The sequence below is a fragment of the Chionomys nivalis genome, chromosome 9 (assembly GCF_950005125.1).
Source record: "Chionomys nivalis chromosome 9, mChiNiv1.1, whole genome shotgun sequence".
Taxonomy (NCBI): Eukaryota; Metazoa; Chordata; class Mammalia; order Rodentia; family Cricetidae; genus Chionomys; species Chionomys nivalis.
The window spans coordinates 54894594-54917460 of NC_080094.1; the positions used below are offsets into that span (position 1 = coordinate 54894594).

General features: G+C 52.8%; 1 protein-coding gene across 2 annotated transcripts; it reads right to left on the minus strand.

Moving 5' to 3' along the window:
• Positions 1-253: 253 nt before the first annotated feature.
• On the minus strand, positions 254-20660 carry Tyro3 (TYRO3 protein tyrosine kinase). 2 transcript variants are annotated; one of them, XM_057780852.1, is made up of 19 exons: positions 20521-20660; positions 17459-17642; positions 17029-17129; positions 15930-16100; positions 14444-14530; positions 13593-13708; positions 10798-10975; positions 9632-9777; positions 9042-9186; positions 8594-8723; positions 8409-8509; positions 8060-8155; positions 7689-7769; positions 6794-6886; positions 6302-6423; positions 5832-5941; positions 5508-5667; positions 5164-5300; positions 254-1683 (listed from the first exon to the last, which is right to left on the minus strand). In XM_057780852.1, the coding sequence occupies exons 2-19, from the start codon at positions 17629-17631 to the stop codon at positions 1293-1295; spliced, it is 2538 nt and encodes an 845-aa protein (XP_057636835.1). In that variant the 5' UTR covers positions 17632-17642; positions 20521-20660; the 3' UTR covers positions 254-1292. The 2 variants fall into 2 exon arrangements, with proteins under 2 accessions (XP_057636835.1, XP_057636833.1); XM_057780850.1 differs by lacking the exon at positions 20521-20660 and adding an exon at positions 19241-19557.
• Between the last annotated feature and the right edge of the window lie 2207 nt (positions 20661-22867).

Genomic DNA, 22867 nt, shown 5'->3' on the forward strand with positions numbered 1-22867 from the left:
AAAACCAAACAAACAACAAAACAAAAGACAAAGCCTTGGGTTGGGCACGATAGCACAGGAATTTAATCCTGGCACTCGGGACAGGCAGGTCTATCTCTGAGTTCCAGGCCAGCTAGGGATACCTAGTAAGACCCCGTCTCAACAAAAACCCAAAACAAAATAACAAAAAAGTATCAGTAATGATTTTAAGAATAAAGCTTTGATTCTTTAGTTTTCAATTTTATTTGTTTTGAAACAGCAACTTAATAGCTTAGAGATGTCCCCAACAGCAAGGGCCTACCCCATGCACTCCAGGAGGTTCCTGGAGCCTAGACCCCAGCCCTGGCTCCAGGAACCTCTCTCACCCACATCAGCTACCAGGCTTGTTTTCTCTCTGGACACTTGAGACAAAGAAGATGTCCACTTAGAGAGGAGGGTGGGCCTAAGGGTCACCATGTGGAAGGGTTGGGCTTAGACAGAACTGCCTCTGTTAGTTTGGGGGGTATGTGGGGACTTGGTAGCATGCTCAGACAGACCGTGGGAAGCTTGGAGGGGTCCTGAACCGCTTCACTCACTTCTGGGCAAGCCCCTCAGTGCCCCTCAGCACCCTTCCACCAGACAGACTCAGAAAGTCCTGCCTTTAGAAGACACATCTCTGTAGCCTTTTGTCCTCCTGCATGCCTCAGAGGCGCCCAGTCAGTTCCTGGCCTTGGCAGGGTGGGGAATCAGGAAGGTGATGAGGATTCAGACCTGAGAAAATCCCACCATCTCCTGCCACAGGGCTTTGGGACCCAAGTGTGCCAAGCCCTTCCTGTCACCTAAAAGTGAATACAAGGATATCTCTTTGTGATTTGGAGGGGCAAACCTGGCATTTAAGCCTAAGTGTGGTGGGCACTGATGCGCCTCTAGGCTGCAGGCAGCTCCAAGCGTGCACTAGAAGAAGTAGCAGCTCAGGCAGGAGGGTAGGGGCCCACAGGGCTGTTGCTACCCTCCTCTATTGCCATCCACACCCATGGTACCCATGGAAACATAGCCGCCACCCCCACCTCCTGCCAGCTGCCTGCATTCAGGCAACTAGCTCTAGCTCACCTCCTCTAAGCCAAGGCCTGAACTGATGCCAGGCTGGCCAGAGCGGCTGCAGGAAGAACTGGGATTGGGCAATTTGGTCAGTCCAGGTGCCAGCACAGCTTGGGAGGGCTACCACAGGAGCCTCCATACCTTGCTGCCTGGGCTGTGATCAGGCTGGGCTTAGTCAGCCAGCACAGTGGCCAGCAGAGCCAGATGGATGGCCCCAGCTGTCCTCTGCCTGCGGGCTAACAGCTACTGTGGGGCAGAAGCCCTTGCTGCAGCAGCAGCAGCCTCTGGGTCTCGTTGAGGGGGCTTTCTGGCTGCTGCTCAGACTGCCCGGGGGACTCCGCCAGCCCTCCAGGGCTGAAGATGTACCGACAGTCACTGGGGATGCCACCTACTGCCCCCAAGCCACTGCCATCCCCTGCCTCGCCGCTAGACTGCTCTCCACAGGGCAGCTCAGGGCTGCTTCTCTCAGTCGGCTGCTCGGTTCTCTCAATGTTAATGTACAAGGGGTCCTGGCTGGTGGACAACACAGACAGGTGGCCCAGAATGTTCTCCAGTTCCATCCGCAGGCATGTGAAGCTTGGGCGCTGCTTCGGGTCGGCGCTCCAGCACTGGTACATGAGATCATACCTGAGGTTGAGAGAAGAGTGAGGAGAGGCGTGGCCACGAAGCAGAGGACCTCTTGGTCATGTGACACTGAGCGGGGAGGGGGAGCGGGGGAGGGGGGAGACTTTAACACTGGTGTAGGTTTACTATGCATTAAGATCACCTGGATTTAGTGTGTGTGTACATAAATGTGCACATACTCATGAACTCATATGCATGCACCACAGTCCACATGTCAAATGACAAGTTTTAGGGATTGGCTTTCTCCTTCCACCATGTGGGTCCCTAGGATTAAACTCAGGTTGTCCAGCCTTGGCAGCAAGCACCTTAACCTGCCGAGCCATCTTGCCAGCTGAACATTTAACAGTTCCTATTTTGAAAATACGGAAATTGAAGCACGGAGAGATTAAGAACTTGATTATAGCTGGAGAGATGGCTCAGTCTCTGAGAGTGAGTACTGCTTTTGCTGAGGACCCACGTTCAGTTCTCAGCACCCATGTCAGGCAGCTCATAAGCACTTGTGACTTCAGCTCTAGGGGGCTCTGACATCTCTGGCCTCTATGGGTATCAGTACTCACATCCACATCCCCAATTAAAAAATAATAAAACTAAATCTTTAAAAAAAAAATCCTTGAGCCAGGCAGTGATGGCACACACCTTTAATCCCAGCACCCAGGGGGCAGAGGCAGGTGGATCTCTGTGAGTTCGAGGCCAGCCTGGTCTACAAATTGAATTCCAGCCAGAACTGTTATACAATTAACCATGTCTCAAAAAAAACAGAAACTAAAAAATCCTTAATAAAGTCACGCAGGTAGCAAGTAGGAATGGGAAAGCACACCTGTAACCCCAGCACTCAGAAGGTAGAGGCAGGAGGATCACTACCAGTTTGAGGTGGGCTTAAGATACATTTTGAATATAATGAGGCCAGCCCAAAGCTGCAGAGCAAAGCCCTGTTTCAAAAAATAAAACACAGGGTTAGGAGAGTAGCTAAGTGGGTAGGAGTCTCGGCCTCCCAGTAAGCACAAAGGCCTGGGTTTGACCTCCAGTACCTCCTAACTGCTACTCCTGTAATTCCAGCACTTGGGAGGTGGAGGCAAGTTCAAACTACCCTTGAGCTAGGTAGCAGGTTTGAGTCTGGTTTAGGATGAGTGAGATCCTGTCTCAAACAAATTCTCCAAAGTCACTGAGCTATGGCTTGAAGCCACAGAGGCCAGTGGCCCAGCTTCTGCGCTGTCTCAGGAGGGAGACTAAAATACAAGTGCTTCTGTCTTACACAGAACCCCAGAGTCAGGATCGTCTCCCCTGTTTGTGTTCTGTGCTGCTGGAGAATCCCAGGTCTCAAGCGTACTAAGCAAGTACTCTGTGCTGAGCTACCATACCCCAGACCCTGGACCCAGGGCTCTTTTCAAGTGGTAGACTGGTACACTCCCCTTCTGTCCCAACTTCAAATGAGGCAGAACCCACGCACGTACGCTCACATTTTCAGAAAAGCTTCCAGCCCTCTCCCTGTGCCAGGAATACTCCACCCAACACTTACTTCACGAGCCTTACAGATTCTCTTATAGTTTCCACTGTTTCTAAGGACACACACACACTCCTTCCCTCATGGGAAAGGTCTGAGACAAAATGCAGTCAGCAATGCCTGACTCTTGTCCATGGCAAAAGCCCCAAGTGACTGTCTCACAAAAAAAGCCCTCCTAGACAAGGCCCCAATGGCAGAAGAATCATGCCAGACCCCAGGCAGGCTGTGGGAAGAGTCCAGAACTGTGGGTATACGGCCAGACTGGGACATATTCTCAAGGCTGTGCTGGAAGCCAACTGGCACCTTTCCTCCAAGGCTGCCTGGTGGGAGGCCAGTGTCCGCCCACCCTTCATTGACAACGGCAGCTCCAGTCTGGGAGAAGGCTGAGCCAGGGTCTGTCTCTCCTGCTTCCCAGAGCTCAGCTGCATCTCTAGAAGAGGGCTGAGGCTGGGGCAGCCACAAGGAGACCTGAGCTTTCGATCTCAAATACCTGAACTCTGTTAAAGAATAGGTGGGCAGAGCTGGTTCCTGCACTCAGAATTCTATCTAAAGTTCCAGTGAGGGGTTGAGGTGTAACACAGTGATAGCGTACTTGCTTATCCTATACAGTCCCTGAGCTCAATTCCCAACACCAAGATAAATAAATAAATGTTTTGGTTTTTTTCCCAGACAGGGTTTCTCTGTGTTCCCTAGCTGTCTGTCTTAGAACTCGATTTGTAGACCAGGCTGGCCTTGAATTTACAGAGATCTATCTGCCTCTGCCTCCTGAGCACTGGGATTAAGGGTGTATGCCACCAGGTCTAGTAATAAATGATTTAAATTTTTTTCTTTTGGTGCCAGGCTCCAGGTACTACAAATCCACTGCACGAGAGGAGACCACCACCATTCAAGCTCACTCCCCTCCACCAGTTCACGGCTGCAGCACTCCGGAAGTCTAACGTCAAAGCTACACGGGACAAAGGAACATGAATTCATGCTTCTAGACCACGCTGTCTTAACTGGAATCAGAGAGTAATTCTAGAACAGACCAAACACAGTTGATTTCATGGTTGAGAGCATGAACTCTAAAACCACAAGGATCTAGGTTCAAGTACCAAATTAATCACATAATAGCATGTGACCTTGGCCATGTTACTTAGTCTCTTTAATCCTATTTCCTCATCCACAAAATGGAGATAATAAGCCTTTTCCTTATAGGGTTAGACAGACCGCCTGGTAGAATACCTAATGGGCCCAGCTAAGGGCAGTGACAATTATGTCATCCTGTCACGAGGGCTTGTTTACACTATAGTGGGAGTCCCGCCCTGCTCCACAGCAAAGAAAGGAGTCAGTTTCCTTCTTCCCAGGATCTCAGGTCCTCTCCTTCAAGGGGAGGCCAAGACCAAGAAAGAAGCCTAGGCCCCACCTTGATCTGGCTAAGAAAATATAGTCAGTCAGGGGCTGCTTGTTTTTCCTGGGGCCCTGGACAGCCCTGTGTGAATGGACCCAGGGCTAAAGCCAGGCTTCCCGACTAGCTGGGGTCCTAAGAAGTGACCAGGAAACCTGCGCTGCTCAAATCAACTCTGTCCTCTGCCTGCCTTTCATGGCTCCTGATGCTCTCTAGAAACTGCAAACAACAGAGATAGGAAAAGCCTGGAGCAAGAATTATGGTGTAGAAGCCAGGCAGGGTGGTTCACGTTCTCGGCTGTGATTCCAGCATTCTGGGGATCGAGACAAAGGGAATTCAGAGTCTGAGGCCAACCTCAGCTGCTTAGGGAAACTGTCTCAACATTCACCCTCCCAGGAAAAAAAAAGGGGGGTGATGAGAAAGAGAGAGAAAACAGGGAGCTTGGTGGCAAATATGGACTAGGTCACTCTTGACTCCCAGACCCAAAAGAAGGGCTAACAAAGTCCAGTGGAGGTTCTGAGCTCATCCTGGACAGCAGCTACAGCAACGGCCATGAGCCAAAGCTCCTCCCATAACCCCTACCCAGGATACTCACACTTCCTCCATACACTCCGGAGGCTGTTTCAGGCGGTTCCCGCCGATGAGGTAGTTGTAAATCTCAGCATTTTCGATGCCAGCGTATGGCGTCTGCCCACGAGTCATGATCTCCCACATGGTCACCCCGAAGGCCCACTGGTACAGAATCAGGGTTGGGGGAGAATGTTACCAGGTTTCCTGAGCCTAGCAGAGCCAGATCTTGGCATTCTGGAGTCTCTTAACTCAGGTAATCAAAGCTCAGAGAGCAGAGCTTCGCTGGCCCGTTTTTGGGTCCTGCAGATCCACCCACACACTAATCCATCCTATTCACATTACCGAGCCCCACTGTGCCTCCCAGCTCACCACATCACTCTGTACAGTATACAAGTTGTCAGCCAAGCTCTCCAGGGCCAACCACTTGACAGGCAATTTTGAGGCACAGCCCTGACGATAATAATCCCCACTGTAGATTTTCCGGGAAAGTCCAAAGTCAGCCACACACACCGTCATGTCTTCGGCCAGCCTGAGAGGAGTGTTAAAAGACAGTCAGTCTTTCCCATGTCCACAGCCTTACCAAAGCCAGGCTATCCCCATGCATAGGAGGTTCCATCCAGGGCAGGGGGTGACATTAGCGAATGCCAGGAGGTACTAACTATCTCTCACCCACCAGGCCACCACAATTCCTACATGCAATTCCGAGCTGCCAGGTCTCGGTGGATGAAGTTCCGGGAGCTCAGGTATTCCATGCCACAGGCAATGTCCACCATAAACCGGACCAGAGTCTGGAGGGGCAGGTTCTGGTAGGCAGACAGAGTAAGCTTAGGTTGGATCTACCCACTCCTCGGGGCACAATGACCAAAGCTCCCTGGCCAGAAAGTCTAAAAACCATCTTAAAGAAAAGAGACAGGGGACCAAGAGCCTCCCAAGGAAGCTTTGGCGAGCCTGAGAAAGAGGTAGAGAATCAAATATCTTCTTCCCAAAAAAGTCTTTGCCTGACCTAGAAGTGCCAGCTAGGCTTCAATAGGGAAAGGACCCCATCTCTCCTGATAGCTCCCTGAGCCCTGCCCACGGAGCCTCCTTCCCCAGGTTCTCTGTCCCTTTTCCCGGCACCACTCTCCCACCCGGTCCCTGTGGCCACCCCCACCCGAGGCACTCACAAAAGGGTTCTCCCCGATTCGGGAGGCGAGAAGAAATGCATGCAAGTCTCCGTGCTTCATGAAGGGCAGGATGACCATGGGAATGGGGAGGCGACCTTTAGCCCTGCTCCGGAGGCTCACCCCTGGGAGACAAGGGAGAGTCAAAGAACTGGGCCAGAAGGGCAGCTAGGTATCTGCCTCAGCCCCTACCTGCTGGCTCCATTTTAAGCCCTTGTGCTGCTATCTCTTCTACCAGGGCACTTTTGCTCCCGCCTAGGCACCCACGGAGGGCTCTCCTGCTGGTCCTTGCTCCTGGTCCACTCCCTGACCCTCTCCGCCCACAGGAGCAGTTCTGAGCTAGGCTCCTCACAGCCAGGTTTCTCCAGGACCTCACTCACTCACTACCTGCTGGCTCACTGAGCACCCAAACTCCTCTCCTCCAGGCGGCCCTCTCACGTTGGTGGAGCATATTTTTAGCCCTATTCTATATCTGCTTCCTCCATTTGGGCTCACCAACAAGCTTGGCCACATGTGGATGGTCAAACTCCTTCATGCAAGCTGCTTCTCTGAGGAATTCTTCTATGTCGCTTGAGGCAATGATGTCAGCTGGGAGAAAGCAATGGGGAGGAATGGAAACAAGATTCACTCCATACCCTCCCAAGACTCCTCAGACCAGTCCTTCAGAAGCCCTGGGCTTCACAAGGGACAGGGGAACGGTGCTGTCCAACATTTTCTCTGCCTGCTAATGTTTTCCTATGCATCTTTACGTTTGTCTGTGTGAGACGGTCCAGCCTGGATTCACACCCGTGATCCTCTGCCATACTCCTCACCACAGTCCAACCTGGATTCACACCCGTGATCCTCTGCCGTGGTCCTCACCACAGTCCAGCCTGAATTCACACCCGTGATCCTCACCACGGTCCAGCCTGGATTCACACCCGTGGATCCTCTGCCATACTCCTCACCACAGTCCAGCCTGGATTCACACCCGTGATCCTCTGCTGTACTCCTCACCAGCACTGAATCACCACTGACGTTTTTTAGGCTAGGAGGTCTCGCTTCATAGCTCAGGCTGGTTTGGAACTCATTATGTAGCCCAGGCTGGCCTCAAACTTCTAACAATCCCGTCTCTGCCTCTCCAGTGCAGGTTGCTGGCCATCCCTTTGGTTTTGACAGCCCATGAGTCAGTGAACAGAGAGGGCTGTCATTTTTGACGGCACAGAGCGAAGCTAGGGCACGAACCCTTGTGTGGGCTCACGCTTTTGAATTAGTCATGTGGAGCGGTCAGCATCCTTGCTGGTGCCAACTAGCTTCTTGGGAACTCTCAGGCTAAAGTGCAGCCTGCTCTAGGACCTGTTACTCCCTTTACCCCTCCTCCCCAACTGGCAAATCCCATTGTCTAACTCACCTTTCAGCATCTTCACAGCTACTTTCACGAAGGAGCCGTCTTCCTGTTTCAGCTGGGCTTCCCGCACTGATCCAAACTCTCCTAGGCACCAATGGACAGGGTAGGCACCTCAGGCTCCCTACTTCCTTCCCTCTCAGATGACTCCCCATGGGGTCATAAAACCATCCCCTAAAGCTCTTAAAGGAGGTTGTGTTGGGAATGGCTCCCTGTCCTCCTTGCCTCCAGCTACCATTCCTTGTAATATCCCCAAATCAGGCATTCATAGGTATATCTTGTTTATAGGAGCTGACCCAAATTTATACCCTGGAAGTGCCAGGAACAACACGTTCAGAGAGGGCAAACTCATGCCAGTCCCTGCAGAGCCCCCACACCTTTGCCCAACATCCGGCCGAGGGTGAACTGCTGCTCTGGGATGAGGACATCCTCCAGCTTGTCCTTCAATTCATCGCTGATGCCCAGGCTGTCCACTGCAGGGAGGAGGTGAGAAAGGGGCAGGACGGTAGTGAAATCCACACTCCGGGCTGCTATCGCCACCCAGCTCCCCGTCCTCAGCACCGAGCCGGATCTCCCACATTGTAAGCTCTACCAGGCACTTCGGTGTCTGTTTCATTACTCTGGGACTTGTCAAGGTTCAGCTACTTTAGCTGGATTAATGAGGGAAAAGGTAGGGTCATAAGACAGCCTGTCTTCTCCCTTCCATGACCCTCCTCCATCACTCACGTGTGGCCTCAATGCGTTCAGGCCTTTCTCGATTGAAAGACCGAGCTGCCCGGAAGTGTACAGCTGGTTCCCCTCCGGCCATGACACTGTCAAAGGCTTGCCTAAAGAGGAATCCAAGACTCCAGGTAAATCCCAAGGCCTGTGTTACCGCGGCCACTTCACTCTCCACAGTCCCATTTCCTTACCCGAACCGTGTTTCCTTTCGCCTCTTTCGAAGCAGGATGAGGGCCAAGGCAGCAGCCGTGATCAGGGCGGTCAGCACCCCGAGGACCACAGGCACCCAGGATGTGCGGCTGTGGGGAGGGCCCTGCCTTCCTGTGGGAGGGAAAGGCCTTTTAGAACTTTCCAAGATGGCCGCCTCACCTAGCCTTAACAAAAGTCCTCTTGGCTTCCCAAGTCGAGAAGAGGGACAAGTGAAAGAGACCCTAGAGAAAGACCCGAGAGTTTCTACCTGAGTTCTGACAGGCCCTGGCTGTTGTGACCTGCAGGGTAACCAAAGCAAAGGCAGGAAAACCAAGCCCGGGCTCAACTGCTGGACTCGTTAACTTGGGAGGCTGCACTGGAAAGAAAGGTGTCGCCTGCCTCCTCTCTTCAGTCTGTTATCCTTGAAAGCCTTGACTCCCCAAGCCTTACCTGCATGGTCATGAGAAGACACCACCAGTGGCTGACTCCAGGGCCCATAGCCAACTGCATTGGAGACACACACGCGCAAAATCAGGTCCTTCTGGGGATCCCAGCCGGTCAGATTGGCCCTGGTCCCTTCCACCATCAGCTCATCCTGCAGCCAGGGAAAGCCCCACACCCACACTGAGCCTGGGGAAGCCTCCAGCTGGAATTGGAGGGCAGAAAAAAAGTCCAGCTAGGACCTTTGGGGTACAGTGAGTGATGAGGGGGGCTGTAGCACACAACCTCCTGAGCATCACCACATTCCTGCCCAAGTGCAGGGGAAGAGGCCTCATCCCTGGAGGAGAGGAAGTAGAGCCGGGGCTGGAGACAAAGCTTTATCTGTGCATCAGACCCCCACCCCCTTTTGTAGTGGCAGGAATAGGCTCCCTGCTTTGCATACAAAGTGGCCACAGGGCTATCCCAGCCCCAGATACAAACCAATGAGACAGGGAGCTGGCCTTGCCAGGGGGTGGAGGGTATTCTCTGGGGCTGTAGGAGGCCCAGGCCTTCCAGCACTGCAAAGCAAGCAAGCAAGCAGAGAGGGCTGTCTTCCTTACCTGAGTTCCGTTTTCTTGGACCCAGGACAGTTTATAAGGTCCCAGGGGGCCTTCTCCAGGGTCCTCAGGGATCACTTCTTCCCATTCTAGGATAAGGCCAGAGTCGGTACGAATAGCATGGAGATTCTGGGGAGCTCTGGCTGGTGCTATACCCAAAGAAAGTAACTTGTCAGCATCCCTACTTTTCCCACCATCATTATCCCACACAAACCAAGAGCTCAAGAGCTCAGAAAGCAGAGGGTGAGGAAAGGGCTTGCCTCCCAGCTGCGACTGCTAACATCCCCTGTGCTGGAGAGGGCAGCCTGGCAGGACAGAAGCGGCCCAGCCCCCACATCTCTACAGTGCTGCTCTTCAGCACCCTGGTACTGCTTGGCCCTTCCCCCACCGGGCCTCTTTTAACAGCTAAAGAATAACAAGCAAATTCCCAGGCAGAGTGTTCTTTGACTGGCTGTGCGGCTCTACTTTGCTGCACTTTCCCACAAAACGTCTACACGGCTCCTTCTTATCCTGCAAACCTCACTCAAACCTCTGTTGCCCAGGCCTTTCCAACCCTGGAGCTCAGGGGCCTTATAAATGAACAGAATCATAAACACACTTAAAACACGAGTTTTCTTTCTTTTTCAAACTCAATTCTGTGGTTCTCCAGTCTGGACTCTATAGATGACCTTGTGTCACAATGTCAGAAGGCTGGCCATCCCAGAGGGATTTTTTTCTTTTTTAAAGAGGTACAGGGGCCGGGCGATGGTGGCGCACGCCTTTAATCCCAGCACTCGGGAGGCAGAGGCAGGCAGATCTCTGTGAGTTCGAGACCAGCCTGGTCTACAAGAGCTAGTTCCAGGACAGGCTCCAAAGCCACAGAGAAACCCTGTCTCGAAAAACCAAAAAATAAAAAAAATAAAGAGGTACAGGGGATTGAAACTAGGGCCTCCTGAATGCTAGGCCAAAGGATCCATCACGGAGCTGAATTCTAGCCCTCTGTAGAGGATTCTGCTCGACCCCCTGGAGTACTCTTACCATACTGTCCCATGGCTTCCAGTTTGCTTATCTATCTGTTCCTCCCATAAGAACTAGATACAAATGGTATGTAGTAGCATGCAGTAGGTGCTCATTAAGTGCTGACTGACGCCTTTCCTCTCCAGTCTTATCCCTCTTGCTGAGTTTCTTACCTAGGCCCTTTGTCTGAAAGGGCACCCAGTCAGCATAGGGGGAAGGCCCCAAGGCGTTGGCACAGCGCACCCTAAGGCTGTAGTTGGTGGCAGGGGCCAAGTCCCGAAGCAGACAGGTAAAGGGTGGTACTGGGACCACGACAGCCAGGACCTCCCAGTCTCCTGGGGCTTGTGCCACCTTCAGGAAAAACACAAACAAAAACAAAACAAAAACAGAAAAGCACAAAATTGATGATATCAGATAAGGTCTCTGAGATGGAAGACTGGTTAGATATGGCTTGAACAAATGTTTCCTCTAAGTCTGTCAGCAAACACCTGCCCCAGCTTGTCTCCACAAGACCAAATCAGGTTCAACCTCTATTTCACAGATGCTGATCCTCTTGTTTGCTTGGAATGACCTGCTGTTTCCTGAGAAGTCCTAGTTATTCTGAGACTGTGTGCAATCCCGGCGGTTGACTGCTCATGGGTGAGGCCCTGAGTCCAATACCCAGCAAGGAGGAGAGGCAGGACAAGTGTCCCTTTTGCTGTTGTTTTTGAGACAGGGTTTCTCTCTGTGTGACTCTGGTTGTTTTGGAACTCACTCTGTAGACCAGGATGGCCTTGAACTCAGAGATCTGCCTGCCTCACCTTCCCCAAGTGCTGGGATTAAAAGCAGGCACCACTACGACAGGTTTAGTGTCACTTTCTCGATGTCTCGGCAACTCCAAAATCTTCCGTTTGCCAATTTGTACTTAATGCTTGACTGCTTCAGATATCCGCCATCTCTGTTGACTCACCACCAAAGCTCAGAGCTTTCCAAGGAAAGGACAACGGGGAGCAAGGGCTCTTTGAACCGGCTTCCTACTTTACATTCTGGAGGCCCCGGACAAGAGTCCAAAGAAGGTCTGACGACCTATGTGTGTGCTAGGGGTGCAGCTCAGTGCAGAGAAGTCAGTAGATACTCAAATGCCCTGAGTTCAATCCCTGGCATTCCTTTACACTCACACACACACACATTCATATACAATGTGGTTAAATACTAAACATTAAAAAAAATGACCCAATAAATCTATTTACCTATTTATTTAGAAGTGCTGGGGACCAAGTGCGGGGCCTTACGTATGCTACGCTATGTGAGTACCGCTTGGCTGCACTACAGCACTAGCCGAGTCTCTTTTCATTGCCATATTCTCTCTTTCCCTTCCTCTAAGAAGGCCTCACGTAGCTGAAGCTAGGCCTGAATTCATTCTATAGCCAAGAATATCCTTGAGTCAGGTGGTGGCGGCGCATGCCTGTGATCCCAGCACTCAGGAGGCAGAGGCAGGCAGATTCTGTGAGTTTGAGGCCAGCCTGGTCTACAAAACAAGTTTCAGGTCAGCCAGGGCTACACAGATAAACCGTCTCGAAAACAAAACAAAACAAGAGATAAAAAATAAAAAAATAAAAAGAGACTATCCTTGAGCCTCCTGAGTGCTGGATTAGAGGTGTCTGACACCATGCCTGATTTATTTTAGGTGGTGCTGGGGATAGAACCCAGGGCTTCCTACATGCTAGGCAAGCACTTTATCAACTGAGCTACATCTCCAGGTATTCCCCAACTCCCCACCACCTTTTTGGGGAGCAGGGGCAAGGTCTTACATAGTCAGGCTGGCTTTGAACTGCTGACTCTACCTCCCAAGGGCTAGGATTATAGGTGTGTAAAACCATGCCTGGCTCAAAACCACCTGGAAGGCTGGGTTTTCATATGTAATTCTCCAAATCCTTGCATGTGGTAGCCTGGGAAGAGCTGGGCCCCAGGAATGAATCTACACCATGAGGGCCTTCCAACGCATGGCAATGGACAATGCTGACTGCTCCCACTCACCTAATCCCTGTGGCTGCGATTAGACAGAGAAGTACCCACGTCACAGAAAGGTCTACCTTTGGGAGGATGGGCCAGGAGTCAGGGCACCCAGGGCAAGACATTCTGAGTGTATAAGAGGGTTACGTGGCAGTAAGGATGTCCAGATAAGCTTGTCCCCTTTGCCCTGCTGACTCTGCCCAGGGACAAAGGACTATGGCCAGGGTGAAGCCAGGGGAGGGCCCATCCTGCCTTGGGAACTTAATTAGAAGTTTCAAAGGTTCTTACTAAAGGACTGGGAATACATAGAGTGTTTGCTTGGCATGTGCAAGGTCCTGGGTTTGTCCCCAGCATAGGATGAATAGATGGATAGACAGACAGACAGACAGACAGATAAGGTTCTCATTAAATCCCCTTTGAATAGAGTGCTATCAAACCTCCCTACCTTTTCTATTCACCAGGGGTTCAGGACCCCTCTTGGCCCTCATGGTCTTTTTAAGGGCAGTGACAGGATATGAAAGGGAAGAATATCAGATATGTTACAAGAAAAACTCTTTGAGCTTGATGGTATAGGGTTTGCCTAGTATGTGAGAGGCCAGATTTGATCCCCAGCCCTGAAAGGGAGGAATAAATTGAAAGAAAGAATAATCTTCCAGCCAGCTGGTTGGTGGCCCATGCCTTTAATTCCAGCACTCAGGAGGCAGAAGCAGAGCTCTGTGAGTTTGGGGCCAGCCTGGTCTACAGAGCTAATTTTATGACAGCTGCCCCCCCCCCATCTGCTCTGGACCTGCTTTCTAATATAAAGAAGGCACAGGCTTTGAGCCCCTGTTACTAAAGTCAGGGACAGAAGAGAATAGCCTGGGCTCTTTCTATGGAGAAGCAGCATGTACTTCAGACCCAGAGTCCCAGGCAGGCCTAGTTAAGTGACAGCCGTCACACACAGCAGCCAGAATGAGCACAGTCAGTGAGAGCCTACCTGCACGGTACAGGAATGGAGCAGAGCTAACCCGTCGGCACCCGGCACCCAGGCCACGCTAGCATTGCGGCTGGAGATGGTCGTCACTGTGATGTTGAAGGGAGCTGCAGGCGGTGCTGTGGATAGGGACTGAGGTCAGTGTCCAGTAATATATGAGAGGAGGAATGCATAGGAGTCAAGCCTTGAATTCGTCCTAGGGCATGGAGCACCCCATAAAGATGGCTACTCCACATGTTCGAGGCATAGGGGAGCATAAACCAGCTACCGGTAGAGCACTGTTCTTCACACCTGGGAGAGTGCCTAGGCTGAGGGCAGAAGCTGCCTCATCAGATAAAGGGCCCTGACTGAAGAATAAGGTGGGGGAGGGGAGTTCTGGGGCTACCAAAGGGGAAACAGGCAACTGCCCGGCTTCTACAGAGAAACACCTTTGTACACTAGCTAGCTTCTCTCCTCCCTCTCCCCTCCCCCTCTGCACCAACACTTTGGGTACCCTGCTAGGCTGCTGCTCCCACCTCCTTTCCCTCTATACCAGAGACAGAAACAAGGTTGAATAAAAGCCTTGACCATCTCCTGCTGGCTCCAACCTTCCCTCCCGCCCAGGGACTCTGCTTCGTGATGGGAAATCTGCTGTGACGTCAGGATTCTATTCTTGTCTCTGCTGTGGCAGGGTCTCAGGTGCTCCCACTAGGAATGGGAGCTCGCCAATCACCCCTCACCTGGAGATTCCTGCAGAGCTGATGCAAGCTGGCAAGCCAGCCAATTCTACTGCTAGACAGCTGGCTGAGTCGGCCCCTGTCCTCCCCCCCCCCCCCGCCCCCTCCACTCCCCATCCCGGCCTGTGTCCCCCCTACCTTGAAGGCGAATAATGGCTGGTCGGGAAGTGGCCAAGCCTTTTATGTTGTGAGCTTCACAAGAAAACTCTGTGCGCTGGGTCACTCCTGGGGCCAGAAAACCTTAGTTAGTCCCAGCAGCAACCCCCACTGGATGAGTTTAGGGAAGAAGGGACTCCAATGTAGGCTCTCCCCCAGAACACCTTAGATGCCTCTCCAGCCCAAGGAAGGGGGGGGACAGTGGGGTACGGCAGAATGGGCTTGGATGTTGTTCTGTTTCCCCATCTGTCGAATGGGAGAATTGTTAAGAATCAGGTAATTGATTTGAAGTGCACAGCACACAGTGAGAGCTCAGAGAAATGTTAGAACCGTGCCTCCCACCTCAATCTCATCTCCCACAAACAGCACAGGGCACCTCCCTTCTCTGGCAACTCCTTGTTTGTGCATACCAGAGCCCTTTTGTTTGTTCTCCGTCTGCCACTGTCACACTGGAGATCCTTAGCTTTGTGAGACTTTGCTCCTCATGCATGTACCATGCCTAACCAACCATCCTCAATTCTTTGGAGGCTGGAAAAGTAGCTTCGATCCTTTTGTTTCCCTTCCATTCCCTGTGGTGCCCAGCACAGTGTGGTCTATGCAGTAGGAGTTCAGGAGTTCCACTGAGTTGTTATTATTACAGGGCTGGCTGCCTGAGGGTCCTTACCCCCGCACATCTGGAGAGAAGCTGAAAGCTGCGAGCCCAGCCTCCTCTCTGAACAGGTCCTGCCCTGGCACCAGCAGGTCCTATCGTCCCTCCATCACAGTTCAGATCCCTGGGGACTTCCCTTTCAAGCTCAGACTCAGCTATTTTGCACAGTTCAAGCCTCAACTGGAAAAAGTACACTCAGTTTCGCAGACTGGCAAGTCTCACAAAATGTGGTGTATATGCCCAGGATCTCGAGGGTCTGGGAGACTGTGCAGCTGTGACTGCTTGAGGGTATAACTGTAGAGGGAGAGGAACAGATTGGGAATTTTGTAGAAAGGACCGTCAGGTGAGGAGGCCCTGTATTTTGATGCTGGCCTCTCTCTCCCCTTTACCCTCCCCCATTTCCCTTTCTATAGCCTGAGTCCTCTCCCAGTTTGCCAGACACTCCTCCTTAGCTCTGCGTGGGCTGGTTTTTGGCTCCTTCCCTGGGGAGGGGGGAGGATGGGTGCCCCTGATCTCATACAGTTCCTCTCTCAGGGCCAGCTGTGCGAGGACCAGACTGCCATGGGTGAGGCAAGAAGGTCCCAGCACCCTCGGTAAGCACACACAGCAGGAACACACCTAATCAGCCCACCTCGCCAGCATGGCACACCTGACTAATGAGCTCAGCAATGGCATGGCTCACGCACCCGGACACTGGGATTTGCTCTGGCCGCTCAGAAAACAAACTCAGCTTTACGCAGATCCCAACTCTATAGTGCTCCCTCCTCCAGGCAGGGACCCAGCTCTCTCGGCTCGAAGCCCCCTCCTGAGGTTGCTCACCTGTCACATTTAAAACAGAGGGAGAGGGGGCGGGTCCCCCAACCTTAGTGAGTCCTCTCCACCAGAAAATGGTTACAGGTTCCGGAGGACCCACGGCCTCACAAGACAGTTGGAAAGGGGCATTGGGTGGCACTGCCAGATCTTTTGGTTCCACTGTGAAGAATGGCACACCTAGGGAGAAAAAAGCAGTGTTAGCCCAGCCACCTCTTAGCTTCCTGCCGCTCAAATGACAAGTTCATTTCCATTTGAACTACTCTGTACGGCCAGCACCACAGGACCCTCGCGAAGGGGTCAGCCGCAAACAGGCCCGAGGTGTGGGGAGGGGGCAGCATGGCCTTTGTTTTCACCATCTTTTTTTGCTGCCACAGCCCCCACAGTCCCTTCCCAGACCTGCTCTGACAGCCCTTCTCAGAACACTGGAGAGGCTGGGGTGGGGAGGTGGGGGGAGGAGCACCCTGGGAGGGGGAGTGGGTGGGAGCTTTAGCAGAGTTCTCCTGGCAGGCCCCGGCTCCTGTTCAGGGCCCTTTGTTACTTTCTTAGTCACTTTGTTTTCCAGGGCTGAACTGCTCTGAGCTCCAGCAGCTGTGAAGCCTCCTTCCCCTCCCCCACCCCTCCCCTTTCCCTAGGTCCTCCCCGCAGAACTAGGTTCAGCTTCTCATGAATGCTTGACAGTTTGTTGCTCAGAAGGCTGTCACAGACTGGACGTCAGAGATTGTGGGTGGGTCCTAGCGGCCTCCTTGGTTCTTAGACATCCAAATTCCAGCAGGTGGGGTCCCTGATGTCTGTCTGAATGAGCCTAGAGCAATGGTTTCCAACATGTGGGTCACGACCCCTTTGGCAAACCGTCTATCTCCAGAAACATTTACGTTACGATTAATATCCATAGCAAAATTACAGTTATGAAGTAGCATTATGGCTGAGGGCCACCACAACATGGGGAACTCTATTAAAGGGTGGAACGAGGCATTAGGTAGGGTGAGAAACACTGGCCTAGAGCCTAGGCCACAGGAGGCAGTAGAGCAGCCGAGCTTGCTCTGAGCTCTCTTCTGTACAGGTAGAGTTCTTCGCTCCAAGCGAAATGGCCCACACAGCTCCTCACCTTCCACGGTGAGCCATACTGACTGAGAGGTCTTGGTTTCTCCCCCATCCTTCACCTGGCACCAGTACAGGCCGGCATCAGACCGCTCCACTGACTTCAGACTGTGGAGACAGGAGATCAGGCAGGTTTACTTCTCAGAGTCAAGAGAGCCTTTAATCCCAGCACCCTAGAGGCTGAGGCAAGTGGACTGTGAGTTTGAGGCTAGACTTGTCTATATATAGAGAATGAGCTCCACACTACCCAGTGCTAAGTGAGACCCCGAGCAAACTTAATGGGTTTAGCATGGCCAGTCTCTAGAAGGTTCCATGGCTTGCCAAATTTTAAAACCACAGACCTCTAGACATCAGCACAGCCTCAGTTCCCAGGCCCTTATGAAATGGACACAGGCTGTCTGTCCCCACGGCTGTCATCCCACACCACAGTCCTGCACCTGAGTAAGCCAATCCAGTACTGGTCGCTTATTGAGAAGGACACCTGGCTTGCATTCTGGACCACAATCCCATCCTTCATCCAGTGTATGTCAGGGTCCTCCATCCCCTCCACGCTACAGTTGATCTTTACTGGCTGCCCCTGAGACACTGTCATCTTCACTGGGGCTCCCATGAGCTTCAGGCCTGAGGGACAGGAAAGAGAAAGTGTCGGTTTGACGGAGCTAGCCCGTGTCTCTGGGAACATCTCCCATTCTCTTCTAGAAAGCGGTGTCTAAGCTAGAAGGCTCATTCTCGGCCACAGCCAAGGAAGCAGAGACAGGACTCTATTTGAAGGAAGGTGGTCAGAACCAGGTTGGGAGAAAGGGCACAACAAGACCTCTAGTTCTCTGTCACTGCCCAGCTCCTTTAGAACTAAGAACCTCTTCCCCATAGCTCCCTATTACCCAGTCACCAGGAGGCGAACTGAGCTGAAGTGACAGTGGAGACTCGTCACCTCCTGGAGCCTGCACTGCCTCGGGAATGACTGCTCTACCCAGCCAGTGCAACAGGCTGCCAGCTCTGTGCCCAGGGTGTCAGTCAAGCCCCTGAACTGCTGCCAGTACTCCTGCACCCCACCCTGCCAAACGAAGGGAGGAAGGAGGGAGTGCTCCCCTGAAGCGGGGAACATATGGCTCCAAAACCACGTCAGATCAAACACATGGCAGCCTTCCTGGCAGCCGCCTGCTCTATTAATACCTGAATGTGTGCAGGGGCGGGAGCTAGGAAAATGGGAGGCAGAAGGGAGAGGTGGGGCCCTAAGCAGGAGCCTAAGACACCCCCCTCACCAGCCAGTGTGGCATCAACGAGGCCCACGTATCCTCCTCAGGCAAGGGTCTCCTGTAATGTTTTTAAACACTACATAAATAAAATCCAGACCTGTTTCTCCCAGCGCTTTACTGTGTAACCCTAGGTAAATTCCTGGGCTCACTGAGCATCAGAAACGCACCTCGAAATCTGTATCTACTTTCCACTCTCTCTTCCCCCACTTCAGAGACTAATGTGGCAAGGAACTCAGTTTTAAGAAATGCCTCCTGGAAGTCTGCTGCCCTGAACCCTGTCTCTACCCTACTCCTTACGCCCTCCCAGGACAAGGAGAAATAACCTCACACCCCTTCTACACTCAGTGGTTCCAGATGCGTGCAGTGGAAACTTGCGGACAAAGGTGCTGCCCTCCTGCCTTGAGGAAATGCCTCAGTGGCTATGTGACAACGTAAAGCTAATCCTCACGAGGACCAGTAACCTTCACCCAGCCCAAGCTCTTCGACATTCGGGTTTCCGGGAGCACCAAGGGCCACAGGAACTAGATAGAGTACGGCCAGAGGTATTTTAGAAACCCGCACCTACACAGACCTGGGTGCTCAAACCCAGATCCCGTAGTTTCAGACTGGGACCTTCGGGGGTGTGCGGAACGCAGAAGGGTCCTCAAGACTGAGGAAAAGGGAGCAAACAACTAGGAAGATAGAGGCGGGAAAATACAGTCCTGGCACCCCCGGCTGCCCACATCCCTCACTCCCTTCCTTTGCACCCAGCCAGCCCCGGGCGCGAGAAAGTTGGGGGCGGGGGCCGCAGCGGGAGGTCTGGCAGCCAACACCCGCTGCGTCCTAGCCTCGGCCTTTCAGCCCCGGCCACCGACCCCAACCTCTAGCCGGCCCAGGCCCGGGTCTCTCCCACTGCTGTCCCTGGGCTGCGCCTCTCAGCCGTGCCGCTCGGCAGCCCCCCGCCGCCTCCCAGACCACCCCTACCTGCGGCCGCGGACTCGGGGAGCAGCAGAGAGGCCAGCCCCGCCAGCAGCAGCGGCGGGAGCCCCGGCCGCCCCATGCTCCGCCTCAGCGCCATCGGCGGCGACGCCGCACCATGCCGGGCCCGGCCCGCGAGCGCCGAGAGGAGGGCGGCGGAGGAGGGACGGGAGGCCCGCGGGAGGGGCGGGGGGCGGCGCTCGGTCGGGGCGTCCCGGACCCGCGGCCGCCTCGAGCCGCGGCCACCGCCGTCAGCAGCGAGGAGTCCCCGGGGCCGCGGCTGGGCCACCGCACTCCTTCCACAGCCGCCGCCGCCGCTGATTCATGTTCTTCTGCGAGCCGCCGCCTCCTCCCGGCCCGCCCTCCGCGGAGCTCGTGCCGCCCCCCCCCCCCCCCGCAGCCCCGGTGTTGAGAGCCGAGCGCTAACCTCGGCCTCTGCCGCCCGACCTCCCGCCCACTTCCAGACGGCACAGCCAGACCCGCGCCCCGGCCACTCCACTGCCGCTGCGGAGGACCTGCCTGGCTCCCTGGACAGGCACCCGGCCACGCCCCTCCTTTCCCCCCCAATTACTTTCCAGTCTCCAGCGCGGCACCCTGGATCCTCTCTTCGGGACCCCGCTAGAAGCCCCTGCCACGCCCCAACACTGTTCTAGATCCTGACCTCAGAATCCCGCACAGCCCTCCCAGAACATAAAGCACCTACTAGACACCGAAACCCTCATGTGTCCCCAAGACGGCTGTGACAGCTCGCCACCGAGATCTGCTAGCATCCCTGTACCTCTTTCGTTGAGCTTTTCACCCAGTTTTCTCTTCATTTGTTCTCTGTAGTCTACCTTTTATCGCCAAGTATTTTCCTATCAGAAAAATCATTTTCTCCTGCCCACCTTCCCAGGGTGTTTTCCAATTTGTTGTCCGTCTAGTTTTCCAAGATCTCTTTAGTAATTGCCAGATCTCTATCTCCACTGCTATCCTACACAGGCCAGAGTCGAAACGCCATGTATTTAGGGGGCTGGCATTCTTCCTACTACCTTCCTCTTTCTACCCCCCACTTCCTAGGACATAGTGTGAACACTGGCATTGTCTTCATACTAGCCAGTGAAACATCCGCTGTTATTGGTGGACCACCTTACGCACAGTAGGCACCCGTAGAAAAATAGGCAGATCCTCGTTAAAGAAATGAACAAGCGCCTGCTCTACCACCAGTAATCACTGGAGGTGGCCCTGCCTACAGACATCCTGTCAGTAAGTGCAGAACTGGTTCCAAAGCACACCGGCCAAGCCCTCACCTCTGCCTGCCCCCTGGAGGCCAACCCACGGGGCCCTTTGCACCGGTCCTGGAACGGGGAGAAGGAATTAACCACCGACACGTCCCGTGTGACACTCTTGCAGGATCTTTCCAGGGATTCTCCTCCCGAGCAGCAGGAGCCTCCCTCTTCCACGACTTGGCCCCATCAGGGCTTGTTTATTAATTATGTTAATGATAACAGCAGGACTGACGGTAACCGCAGACCCGGCTGGGGGCGCCCCCAGGCGGCAGCCCAGGACGGTAAATCAACAGTTGGATAACAGGGGCCCTACTTCTGCTGAACTACCAATTTTCTTGGGAACTCTTAGATGACTCCAGGATCTTTTCCTGAAGGAAAAAAGAAAAGAAAACTAAATACACACAAACCTGCTCTTTTTCCAGAATCTATTGCTTTGGAACTTGGAGTGGCAGGCTGGAGAGGAAGCCAGAATGCCTGGGCTGCTGACACCTTCGACACTGTTACCCCTTAATTCTCAACAGGGCTTCCCTATCTGTTCCCAGACGGACTTTAAGTCTCCAGTAAGAGGGACTCTCTTCATTTCAGCTGACATTGGAAAGAGTCTTCCTGGAGAATGTTAATGTAGAGGTCAAGCTCAGCTCTACCTCCTCCTCAGAGTCCTGCACTGATGCAGAGTTCTAGCCCAAGGGGCTACACTCTGTTAACAGCCAGACTGGTTCCTTCGGCAAGTCCTGGAATGGGGCTATATTCTCCACTCAGAAAAAAATTGTCATCCTAGCTACAAGCCTGAGACATTGCAATCCTGCCAGGGTGCACACTTTCCCTGAAGGACAGGGAGCCCTGGCTCCGTGTTTTCTCCCTAATTTCACTCAAACATACCCTCTTCCCCCCACCCACCCTCGGCTCTCAGTATCTCTAGTTACAGGGCCAAAGTGGCAGGAGAAACCTGTGGAATTCTGATCTGCTTGTTCATCTCCTATACAAGGCTAGCTAGTTCCTGAGTTCTTACAGCCCACTCAGCCTGCCCCCCATTCCCACCCCGCATAGCACAGGAATGTGCTTCTAGGGGTATGTGAGCAGGTGTGAATTTTGTGGAAGAGATGTGTAGGTGGGTGAGAGGGTGTACATTGTGATGTATGAGGGAGGGTGTGCATTTGTGCAAATTCTAAATGTGACTGACGCTTTGTGGGTGGATGTGGAGAAAGTGTGTTCGTGTGTGTCTCTGTGTGTGTGTGACTGCAGGAGGGTGGCTGCCTGTGCAATGCATGCCTGCAAAAGTTCCCTTCTTTCTGTAAATGCATTGCTTGGAGGGGAACTAATCAAATCAACAGGAAATGTATTTGACCTAACAGAGCAGCTGCCCCTGGAGTTCCTGTCCTCAGGACAGAACCAAAGCCAGCTCTATCTGTCTCAGGGGAGGAACATGCTATCGCATGGGTAAAGGAGAATTACAAGAGGAAGGGATAGTGGCAGCCTCGTTATAGACAGGTTGAAGTTGGATCATAGCATCTCCTTACTCTGCTAAATGGTAAAACCTGGGAGTAGAGAAATGCTCAGTGGTTAGGCATACATGTTCCTCTTCCAGCAGACCCCCTGGTTTGATTCCCAGATCCCACTTGATGGCTCACAACCATCCATAACTCCAGAAACAGAGGATTTGACACCCTCTTCTGACCTCCTCAGGCACCAGGCACACACATATGTATGTATGTATGTGTATATATATATATATACACATATATATATAGTGTAGGCAGCACTCATACATGTATGTATGTATGTGTATATATATATACACACATATATATATATAGTGTAGGCAGCACTCATACATGAAGCATGTCCATAGTAGCACATACATGATACACACATGCACATAGTGTAGGCAGCACTCATACACGAAGCACTGTCCATAGTAGCAGGGCCCTCGATGCCAATTTCCAGGGTCCCAGGAAGAAGCTACTTCAGCTTCTTCAGAGTTGAGTCCTCTCTCTCTCTCTCCCCAAGGAAAAGGAATCAAGGTGAGTTGTGGGGCATGACAGTCTCCCCGACTTGTACCCATTGACCAAGTCTTTCCTAACCACTGGCTCATGAGTGTTGGCAGGTCCCACTCAAGGAGCGAGGAAGACCACAGATTATGGTCTTTATCACTTTATAGGCAAACATTGTTTCCTTTGGGGTTTAATGCCTGTAACTGAATTGCAAGCGTGCTGGAGACTGTTGCTATGCCTACCAAATGCTAAACAGGAGATCATGCCACGCCTTGCCCCACAGAAAATGAAGCAGAAAGGTATCCCCAGAGGACTATACTTTTCCTTAGAATCACAGGGGAAGTTTCAAATGATCAAGTTTCTCCCCAAAACAGATT

What these genes read in the sequence shown, in the direction of transcription:
- Tyro3 (XM_057780850.1), bottom strand. Translation starts at nt 19,334, where the DNA reads ATGGCGCTGAGGCGGAGCATGGGGCGGCCGGGGCTCCCGCCGCTGCTG. An exon ending in AGTATGGCTCACCGTGGAAG is followed by an intron (nt 16,101 to 17,028) that starts GTGAGGAGCTGT and finishes TTTTCTCCCTAG; the next exon opens with GTGTGCCATTCTTCACAGTG. An exon ending in CCGGAGTGTATGGAGGAAGT is followed by an intron (nt 1,684 to 5,163) that starts GTGAGTATCCTG and finishes TCTCAACCTCAG; the next exon opens with GTATGATCTCATGTACCAGT.